At 35.2% G+C, this 12,182-nt stretch overlaps 1 protein-coding gene across 1 annotated transcript; it reads right to left on the bottom strand.

Annotated features, from left to right (window-relative positions):
• Positions 1–452: 452 nt before the first annotated feature.
• On the bottom strand, positions 453–5,860 carry LOC133320740 (uncharacterized). Its single transcript, XM_061529337.1, has 2 exons — positions 1,520–5,860; positions 453–572 (listed from the first exon to the last, which is right to left on the bottom strand). Exons 1-2 carry the CDS (start codon positions 5,858–5,860, stop codon positions 453–455), a joined length of 4,461 nt encoding a protein of 1,486 aa, XP_061385321.1.
• Positions 5,861–12,182: the final 6,322 nt, after the last annotated feature.

Genomic DNA, 12,182 nt, shown 5'->3' with positions numbered 1-12,182 from the left:
AATCAGAAAAATAATAATAATTTATTTATTAATTAATGTTCATCAAAGCGATAGATTTTTTCGGTTAGTTTCAGGCGAATCAGCAAAAAGGAGTTATTCCCAAATCTAGTAGTTAAGAAAGTGGAGACTCGAAATAGACTTCACAAACTAAAGGCATTTGTCTAAAAATAATATCGTTATTTCCCAGCTTTGCAAGTTAAAAAGATTTTTTTTATTTCTCGTAGCTCCAACGCTACTCATATCACCTTACCAGGAGAACATAGATCTTTGCGGGTGATTTTACACTATAGATTGAAAAAAAACCGATATGGGACAGATGAGTTTTATTAAATTTCTTTTTTTTTTTGGGGTCGGGTTGGAAAATATTAAGTGATGAAATACATGTGTATTTCATCACTTTATTACATGATTGTAGATTAGGGTAGGTTAATTCGACGATCCCCCGGGGGCTGTCAACTTGTGGTGGTGGGGGGCTTGAGTGCTCCAGTGATCCCCAGGGCTTTACCGGCAGGTACTACCATACCGGACGGGTCTGGGGTGAGGGGATAGACTAAGAGCGACACAAGCGGTGTCTAAATACATAGTTTCACTGTTATATTTCTAAAAATGACAATTTTCCATACGAACATTCATCACTTGTTTTTACCCCAATTTTCGCAATAAAAAGTAGCCTATGTTCTTTCATTCCTAATAAAGTGTCTAAATACAAAGTTTCACTGTTATATCTTCAAAAATGACGATTTTCCATACGAACAGTCATCCCCTCTTTTTACCCATTCCCCCATTTTTTGCCATAAATACCAAATTTCATCAAAATCGGTTCACTGGTTTAGGCGTGAAAGCGTAACAGACAGACAGACAGAGTTACTATCGCATTTATAATATAATAATAATAATAATAATAACAGCAATAATAATAATGATAAAATATTAGTATATAGTAAAATAGTATATAGTATAATAGTATATAGTATAATAGTATATAGTATATAGTATGGATTTAATTTTTTGTTTTTTTATTTTGTTTTTAATTATTTAATTTTTTATTTTTTATTTTTTAATCATACATGAAGTATGAAATATTTAATGAGTAAATAAGAGATGGTTTTTTATTTCTGCCTTTACTTTATAAAACTACCTGTCTATCTTTACTTTTATTTACTTTTTACTGGATAATGCACGTTCCTTTAAAAAATAAGTTTAAATTTAAAAACAAATTGTGAACCGTAGTTTCAAGTCACGTTTATTGCGTACTAGCTTTTGCCCGCGACTTCGTTCGCGTGGACTTCAGGTTCGTCCCGTCTAGTCTAGTAATAAGTAAGAAATACGGTAACTAAGCACTGCAGAGCCCTAATCATAGGCCTATAGGTAGCTACTGCAGTATGCTTCTATAAACTACATTTAACGATCTTTTTCCTTCAGCATAAACATGCAGATTCTTCGCTTTGGAAACACGTGAGCAAGCCACATAGAGCTGACCGTGAGAAAAACATGGCGTGCCCAAATGTAGGCCTGCTACCTTCAAGGTTTGACCCTGCGATTTGTTGATCGTCATTGAAAATGCTACTTTTAATGGGAACTGCAGGCGTTTAAAATTGAATGGCAAGTTGTTGGGTATGATTGGGATGCGCGGTATAAGAACATTGTCTCCCTTGGCTTCTCCAGTTAAAATTGTAGCCTTCACTATATGCCTTCCTAATTCGGTAACTCGCAACCGAGTACCGTTGCATAATCTTGGCGCATCCAGGTTACGCATTAACAAAACGGGTACACCTACCTTTAATTCCAACTTGTGTGATGGCACCCCGGACAACTCTAAAGAGTTTAGGAACTCTACGGGATAACTTGTAGTGTCATCGGATGACATAACTGTGTCAATGGAATTATACACTGATGTTTCGCTGTTTATTTCGGCCAAGATTTTTTTATTTATTTTCGCAACAATCTGATTTTTTGGTGCCAATATGGTTCTTTCACACAACCAATTTTCGTCAAGAATATTTTGTTGCAGATTCGGAAAAACTTGTTCAATAAGTTCGTTTTCTGTCTCCACAGCATGACAAAATTGCTGTGTGAAAAGAACCATACCTACTTGGTCGGTGTTTAGGTGGCCTTCACTAATTTCTAGCAGTTTTTGAGCATATGCTCCTGATTCGACATCGCTGAATAACTGGACTCGCATGTTAGTGGTAAGATAAAGCTTTTCAACTTTAGACCACAGATATGAGGCTTTTAGACATGCGTTAATTTCATCTGCTGCAGTGCCTCTCTCGATAATAGGTAAAGTCTGTCTAAAATCCCCTGCCAATAACACTACCACACCACCCATCAACTTTCGATTGCTGTGAATATCTTGTAGACAGCGATCAAGCGCCTCAATGGCGCGTTTGTGTGACATAGTGCACTCGTCCCACACGATCAGCATACATTGTTGCAAGAGGGCGCCACGGGCACTGCTCTTACTGATGTTGCACGTTGGGGTTTCTTCGCTCGCCAGATTAAGAGGTAATTTAAAAACCGAATGTGCCGTTCGTCCACCGCTCAGCAATGTTGCAGCGATCCCAGAGGAAGCCACCGCTAATGCAACTTTACGGTCCTTACGAATTTTTGCTAGAAGCAAATTAAGCAAAAATGTTTTACCTGTACCGCCCGGGGCGTCAAGAAAGAAAAGGCCGCCTTTGTCAAGCTCAACTCGTTGTAATATTTTGTTATAAATGTTTTTTTGTTCGGGTAGCAGGCGTGGTTCAGTTTCGCTGACCTGAGCGTCTAATAAAGCAATATCGTAGCTTAGCTCTTTGATCAAATCGGTCGACAACTCTCCTCGACGCTCTGGTGTAGGCATACCGAAGTCAGACAATTTCTTACCGGAAATCGTTATTATTTTGTCCTCTATATGTCTCAGTGCTTCATTGAAACATAGATCATTGTTGACTTGATCCATCCTTTCAAATCTTTGCAAGATATCCTCCGATAATGCAGATTTATACTTATCCCATAGTTGAAGAGGATTGGATAAACCGCAAGTGCATATCAATATTGCAAATAGTTCTCTTATTTGCGAAGGAGAGCGACACAGCACTGCCTCTTCCATTGTGGCATCCCAGTGGTTGTCATCTTCCAACAACCCCAACTTCTCACACGCTTGTCGAAAAGTTTGAAGTTCTTGGCCGTCAACTGTTTTAAGATCCAAAAAGCTAGTGGGGCCCTGTACTACATTCAGCAGCATTCGCAAACAGTAACATTCGAAGTTACTAACATGCACTGTGTAAATGCGCCCAAGAGCATCTCCTGCCTTCACACCTGGCCAGCCGTCGACAGGTGTGCCTTGTAAACGACGTTTCCATTCTTTCGACGACACGTTCCATGTATAGTAGCGGGGTACGTCAACATAAAGTAATGTTTTTGCAAATGCGTCATTTTGGCAAAGCAGGAAAAATGCAGTTAGTGTCGTCTTAGGTGGTGCGGCCATTCTCTCTCTAAAATTGTTTTCAGTGAAGTAAATCCGCTGACCATTAGGCAGATGAACCGCAAGGTGAGTGACTGTTGGGTGTCTTTCATGCAGAGGCAGACCCAAGATCCGCCACGCTGCTTCGTTACTACTAACATATCTACCGGCTCGATACGTTTGCACCTCATCTCTCGGGTCAATATTAACATTCCCTTGCTGTCGAATGTTAAAAATAGCCTGGTCGCTGCCTTTGTTTATATATTTACAAATATATTTTATCGCCTGTACCGTATTGCAGAACTCTACATTTATGTGACAGTTATAAATTTTAGACAGAAGAGGAGAATATGGGACAATCCAGCTATTGTCAACCAATACTTCCTGTGTTCCACCTCGGGTTTTTAGAGTTATCGTACGGCCGCCATCTCCTGGTGTTCTACGCCTGTACAAAGGATAGCCTTTGTCGTTAGTTTGAGTATCTTTCAAAAGCGCCCTTGGATACTTTTTGGTGCATTTTCCTTCTTTCATGCATGGTGATGACGGATTTAGTGCACCACAGGGACCGTGAATCATATTTTTGGTTACAGTATCGTAGAGTTTTCGATCACTTTCTGGATTTGGTATCTCCGCACTTATGACTTCATCAATTTGGTTGGGGCGTAATTTTTCCGTCAACCACAGCAGTAAGTGCACGTGAGGCAGACCTCTTTTTTGCCACTCGATCGAGTACATGAAACACTTCATATCTCCAAATATTTTACCTTTTGTAAGTAGAGCAACCAATTTTTGTACTTTTATTTTAAATAACCTGGCTGTTAAGTCATGTCTGTCTGTTGCATTTTGACCTGGAATGAGCTCTTTAGTAATTTCTGGCCAAGCGGGATTACATGTCATTGTAATAAACAGATCAGGCCTCCCGTAGTTACGCACGTATGTGAACGCATCCTGCGTGTACTCATGAAGATATCTCGGGCTATTTACAAATGACGATGGGAGTATTACCAATTGACCCAAATTGTTTGGATCTAAATCCGCATCATTCCTGACCGCGTCTTGTAAATGTATATAGTTTTCTGCTCGCAGTTTTGTTTGGTTTAAAGCAATAAACCTTAAGCGCTCACTCTCCACTTTGACATACATGTCCACCAAAAACTGAAGCAAGAGAAGCCTACATCGAAGCAATAAATTAAAATTGTTGCGACGTACCATCATATGATATGCATAAAAGTCTTTGCACGACACTTTTTTGTTCGGTATAGGCTGTTTTGTAACTGGGTTTGTCTGAGGAATATCAAAACTGTACCCCTCTTGTCCTTTCCAAAAAATTATCGGGTACTCGAGAGCATCATAAAATCTATGAGTGTCCGGAACTCTAGTAAGCCGGCCATCGTGCGCCTGAATAACAATGTCCCGAGACGCAGTTTGTTCAGTACTAACTACTACGGCAGCTATTTCGTTTGTGGTCGGGGCATTGAATCGTCTTTCGTGTTCACCACGTGGTACACGATCTGGGTGTATCACGACCTTGTAATTATCGCTAGTCACTCTATCTTTAGCCATTTTAAATTCATGCACTAAAACGTTGTGATCATGTAGAACTTTTTGTATTTTTTGAACTGTGTTTCTTTCCACACCTGGTACGTACTCAGAACGCCTATCAACTTGTGCTTCCTCATCACCCATGAAATAAACTTGCAAAAATGTTGGTTGCGTATTAGCAGCAGGAAGCAAAGAGCCAATTGTGTGGTATATTTGCCCTTGGATTGTAAAAGTCGGGCAAAATCCTGGCATCGACACAATGTTATCAGCTCCAAAAGATGTCATATGGAAGCATGTATTGTATTTTCTTATGTTTTTTAAAAAACGGCGAGACTCATCTGTTTCATTTGAAAAAAGTTCTTTAAGAGGTTCAACACGCTCGTCTATTGAAGGAAGAACTACTTTTCCTCCCGAACAACACATGCCTGCAGCTTCCTCTTTCCATTTAAGAGCACCGCAAAATCTGCATTCTTTATTCATCGCTTCTATTTTTATAAGCTTGTGGCTTTCGTAATCAAGAGTTTCATCGTACTCAAATGCAGCTTTATCAAATACTCCCCACGCGTTTCTTGTAAATATTAATCGTCGCTGTTGTGCCCTTTCAGCAACAGCGCATCTGCAAGCTTCAGCAGCTTCAACAGTTTCAGTAGCTCTTTGGGACCCTATGTAAGTCGCTTGCTGAAGACGCCGAGCTTGAGACTGTTCGGGTGTCTCTGCAGCCCGTTGAGATGCTAGATACTCAGCATGCTGTCGACGTCTATCTTGGGACCGCTCTGGTGTCTCAGCAGCTCTTTGAGCTGCCTCACGCTCTGCTTGTTTAAGCCTTCGCAGTTCGGCTTGTGGAAACGTCTCGTTAAGTCTAGCTACTTTCATAGTTCGAGCTTTATTAGAGCTTTGGGAAAGATTAGACTTACGCTTTCGCGGCATAATTCTTAAGTACGTGTTGTTTCTATACTTCCAAAAAATACAGTACGGTAGTTATTGTTATGATTGTACTTTAATGCAATCCTTGCCTATTTAATTAACCTATCTATATAGTAATTCAATTATCAATGAAGTAATTCGTTATATAATTAACCTATTTATATAATTTGTTATAATTAACTGTAAGTAACCTATCTATATAGTAATTGAATTATCAATGAAGTAATTCGTTATATAATTAACCTATTTATATAATTTGTTATAATTAACTGTAAGTAACCTATCTATATAGTAATTGAATTATCAATGAAGTAATTCGTTATATAATTAACCTATTTATATAATTTGTTATAATTAACTGTAAGTAACCTATCTATATAGAAATTGAATTATCAATGAAGTAATTCGTTATATAATTAACCTATTTATATAATTTGTTATAATTAACTGTAAGTAACCTATCTATATAGTAATTGAATTATCAATGAAGTAATTCGTTATATAATTAACATATTTATATAATTTGTTATAATTAACTGTAAGTAACCTATCTATATAGTAATTGAATTATCAATGAAGTAATTCGTTATATAATTAACCTATTTATATAATTTGTTATAATTAACTGTAAGTAACCTATATATATAGTAATTGAATTATCAATGAAGTAATTCGTTATATAATTAACCTATTTATATAATTTGTTATAATTAACTGTAAGTAACCTATCTATATAGTAATTGAATTATCAATGAAGTAATTCGTTATATAATTAACCTATTTATATAATTTGTTATAATTAACTGTAAGTAACCTATCTATATAGTAATTGAATTATCAATGAAGTAATTCGTTATATAATTAACCTATTTATATAATTTGTTATAATTAACTGTAAGTAACCTATCTATATAGTAATTGAATCATCAATGAAGTAATTCGTAAAAATGAAGTATCTTTTTGTACGTGTAACTCCTAACCAAAAAGAAACCTGGCAATAACTAACCTTAGGCCTATATTACTTAAAGTAGGCGACCATACGTTTTTATCAAATCGCTAGTGCCTTGAAAATTCGCAAAACGGACACAACCGTCAACGACGTCTGCCCTCACGCGTCTGCCCGCGTTCGGGTCGCGCACTCAGCGATGAGCCACTTCTTCCCCACCGCACCTACCCCGCTCCCCCCACGCCCCGTTCGCCTGGCGCCGCTGCCGGTATTTATCACCGAAACGGTATTTATCGCCGAAATTGCTATGACTCTGCATTTTAAATCTGTGATATCTTCGAAAATATTTATTTAATTTACATGCTGTAAAAAGCCATATTGATCTTTATTAAATGCACAATGTATTTAAGATACTTAATTGGATAAGGATTAATACTGTATTGCTTAAAATCGCTTCGTAAATAAGCCATTATTTCTCGTACAAAGTAAAGGATAAAAAATGGTTATTGTGGGTTATTCCTAAGAGATAAACATATACCATACATAGACCTTTTTAAATTGTACAATACTGTAGTAAATTGTTTTGATCTATCTTGTAGGATTCAGTCAGCGTTTGCAATGTAAGCGCAAAAAATGTGTTTTTTTTTACGACCTCACATTAAAAACCTCAAAAATTGTAGCCTATGTGTTATTCTGATGTATAAACTATATTGTGGTAAAGTTTCATTCAAATCCATTCAGTAGTTTTTACGTGAAAGAGTAACAAACATCCATACATCCATACTTACAAACTTTCGCCTTTATAATAGTAGTAGGATTATGAAGTACCAGGTGTTCATAAAGCTACAGAATACTATTACACAATTTGCTACGGGGATGCTACGAAAACCCAGAGAATTGGTTCTACGATAAACATACAAATATGCATTTCAAAGGGTTAATAGTGCAGACGTTGTGACAAACATGCATGCACGAACTAAGGCGAAACTATATTTTAGTGTCGGCTATCATGAAGAAAGGAATTCCCGTTTTCAAAATTAAATCAAACTAAGATATCTAAAATCAGAGAGCATAAAGGGCAATTGTATCAGGCTTACTGAAAACTAATGTAAAAAACAATTTTTTTTCTTCTGAGATTTTCTTAGACATACATTTTGTAACAATATATTTTGTCAATCTTAAAAGTCTGCCTTACATACATATCTTGAAAACTAAGAGCAGTGGGTAGTCGTATCAGTATTGTATACAAATCAGAATACTTAAGTCTGTTCTCCTAGTATGCAACGTTATCAAAAACGTGAGTCCCATATTATGTATTTATACGTAACTGTAGTCAGGTCAATAAAGTTTTACTTTTCACAGCAATCATGAAACATATTTTACAACTCCTTCAGACTTATGAAGTCCTGGTTCCCGCACTATGAAACAAACGTGACCAATTTTCGAAGTTCTGGTGATTCCTTTGTAGCAAGCAACCATGATCAATTGACAGACGAGATGAAAATGAAATCATATACATATTTTCTAATCAGAAAATACATACGAGTATATGTCGAAGTACGGTCCAGGCCGTGGTTTTTAAAAAGAGTGACGCCAGCATAACTGACGTCATCAATGACTTTATTCTTAATTGTAGACCAACATTGTTGTGACTACACTTACACAGGTGGCTACGCAGGTGGTTATGCGGCTAACACCTGATTATTTCAACTACCCACAATTATTAGTTTTTTGAATAATAAGAACTACGCCGTTATATATGTTTTTTTTTTCAGTAAATTTTAGTCAAAATTGATTAAGTGTATATTTCGAAGTAGAGAGACGAAAGTGGCTGTACGAACTTAGTGCCTTATCATTTATAGAAAAAGAAATGCCCGCTTCGAAAGTAAATTTTTTTTTATTGGTCTCGTACCGCAACTCATAACATCGTACCAGGGAAACATAAATCTATGAAGGTGATGTTTCACTATGAATTGAGAGTGAAATTTGTGCTATATGAACATATTGGGACGGACGTGTGTTTTAAATATTTCATATCAATATATATTGATATTTATTTGTTTGTGTGTGTTCGTGTGTCATGGCCTAATTTACATTAATAAGAGCTTATTTATTTATTATTTTTTTCCCGTTATTCTTATGAATATAATTTTGTTCTTGTGATATATAAGTTTCTTTTGCGTGTTCCGGAAATCTTGCATTATGGAAGTGAATTTTGCTTTCATAAAATAATTTGCATTATTTTCAAGTTCGTAGAGCAGTGGACCATCGTCGTTCCGTATTGCATACAAAACATGATTCCTGAATTAATGTTCATCTGTAATACAAGGTTATAAGGTCAGGGTATATAAAACTATCAAGGTGATCTTTCTCCGCTTTAATCTCATGCTTATGTTTGCCCGTTGTTAATTTTTTTGGGTAATTTTAAGTGTTGCATTGCATTGCATTGCAAAGATTTCAAGTTTTTTAGAAAAAAAGGATAAGAGATCATAAATTATTAAAATTAATTTAGAGTCATCTCAGAGTCTCAGAATTCCAAAGCACCGAGAGAATTTTTTCAGCTTTGTCTAAAAAAGCCTGATTATAAATATAAATTATAAATACGTACACATTTACATACATATATACTTATATATTAATATTATACATAATATCTCTACAAAATATTTGAAGCGTAGTAGTACTCTTTTCCTTTAGTGACTTTACTAGTGCCCTTATTACTAAAATAAACGTGAGTACCTAATAATATCTTGCATTCACATTCATAGACGATTCATGACGAGCAATTTTTTTATATTCTCAAGGTATTTTTTTTTATTTTGTAGACCTTGATCAGAAAGGAATTTTATACAAAAATAACCAATCGGACCATACTTTCTACAAAAAGAATTAATCCAGAAAAATTTCAATGTAATTTTCAAACTGTCTGTTTAATGCAGAGATGATTCTCAATAAAAATAATTAACCAATCTAGAAAAGAAAAGTCGATGGATCTCCTTCACAAAGCTGATTTTGATTTATTGATTGATTTCATAACACCGCCGCAACTCACTAACTAACTCACTAACATCTTACCAGGAGAACATAAAACCAAGCCGATGATGCTTCACGGGAAGATAAAAGTGAAACTTTTCATTCATATGTATTTATTACACATTAAACTTATGTTTGTGGGTCGGTCATTATTATGTTTCTGTGAGCTTGGGCTGACTGGCTTTATCGATTTTTCATCCTATTGCTTTTAAAATGTAGTGATTCACAGCGATACGCTAGTCACAATCAGCTGACTCTCACTGCTATGGAATGTCTGCCTCCATCTGCCGCTAGAAGATTGAGGTCATAATTAAAAGAAAAAAAAAACAAATATTTACAATTATCTCTACTTGTACTATGTATCAGTCTAACATCGTATTTGTCATAAAACTTAATAAATACTCCATTGCATAGTAATTCCGTAAAAAAAATAAATTCAAACAAGAAAATTCAAATTTTCGAGAAAAAGAAACAAAAAATTCAAAGAAAGTTTTCTGAACCATTGCCTCTCAATTTATGTTCTCCTGGTTGACAGTGTTATGAACAACGTGACTGTTACGTTCTGTTACCTAACTCGAAACATCTTACCAGGAGAACATAAAACTGTGTAGTTAGTTCTATAGTGTGCTTTTGCTACGAAATACTCGTGTCTTATGATTTCCTGGTTTCCCATCCGCTGAGATAAACGTGACTGACTGTGGCTTGTTTGTTTGTTTGTTTGTTTGTTTGTTTGTTTGCTTGCTTGTTTCGTTTGCACAACAAACTACGTGAAGTTTGTTACGTACGCGCTACATATTATAAAATAAATGAACATTGCCGGGGCAACATCGTTGTATGGATAAGATATCATATAACAAGTAACGCCGCTGACTCCGCGGAACGAACACCAAGCCGTGTGAACCAGAAGATTCCTGATACCAAACAAGCTATGGAATGGGATTGCTATCCTAACATCGGGGCAATCATGTAGTCTTAGGTATAGGTTATAAGTTTTAATATATAATTTTTATTATAATATACATATAAGTAAGTTTCGTAGTTTTCCTGGAACCTCCGGTTGCCACCTTATATAATTAGTTACTTCTTTATTTGGTGACTGGGGAGTTGGTTTAAAACGTTAAAAAACCGTTTTGAAATTTTGTGAGTAACTTTATTTTATAAATTTAAACTACTTACTTTTTTTAAAATAATACTGTGGAATATTTGATTATTTCATAATAGAAGGCAAATTTCGTCTCAACTTCCATATTAAATAAATAATAAATAAAAGAGAAAGTATTATCTCCTTGAAAATCATCTGCTCACAGGCATTGCATTTAAATGAGGGCTTGCGAAAAAAAAATTGTCTCAAGTATCATGAAGAAAAGGAATTCCCGTATTCCCGTATAATTAACTCAAAAAAGGGTGAATAAGACCGAATGACAAACTCCAAAATTCTGTTTACCACGAGACTTCACATTGGCTCCTTTCTATAAATAAAATGATCGTTTTAAATCTTTAAAGACTTACTAAATAATTCTTTAAAAATTTTAAGGCTATTTTCACTATAATATTGTTTAACAAAGTTTTCTAAGTAGATCTTAATCCAACAAATGACAACTAAAAGGATGTGCAGTCTTGTCAATTTGCAGCTATTATAAGTTTCGAATTACTTGTGGTATTAGAAATCGGTGGCGGGAATAGGGGTTGTTTTATTTCAACAAAATTATATTCATTTATACGTTGAAGCAATCGCATGAAAAGCTTCTTAAAAGCGATATCACATGGCATAAAGGGCAATTGTACCAAGCGTGGTGGTTTCAGTGTGGTCATAATTTTATATTTCTTCACAACTGGAAAAATACATATGTGAATATACTTATATATATGTTCTCTTTGTTTTCGTAGTATTCTCGTACCACTCTCGTAGCATTGTGCCTTAAGATTATGAATACCTAGAACTTCATTTTATGAAATAAAGTTTGTTTCTTCGTAGTTTTTTTTTCTTATGAAACGAATAAAACAAAGAAAAAATATATATTTTTAAAATTTTAAAAACTATAAATATACTTTTATATATAACAAAACATGTATATGAATGATAAATAATAAAAATAAATCAAAAGGGTTATACGTAGAAAAAGTGAATTGTTTGAAATATACATACACAGATTACTTTCAACTAAAGCAGAAAGAAGCTTGTTTCAATAGTTATTCTGTCTGGTGACTCTGAGTTCCCACTGAATTTACTATCGGAACATAAACAGAACAAGGATATTCTATTATTTCGGTTTAAGGAGTTTGACAATGTGT

This window comes from Danaus plexippus, unplaced genomic scaffold (genome assembly GCF_018135715.1).
Source record: "Danaus plexippus unplaced genomic scaffold, MEX_DaPlex mxdp_54, whole genome shotgun sequence".
NCBI lineage: Eukaryota > Metazoa > Arthropoda > Insecta > Lepidoptera > Nymphalidae > Danaus > Danaus plexippus.
This window is presented reverse-complemented; position numbering and strand designations above follow the sequence as displayed.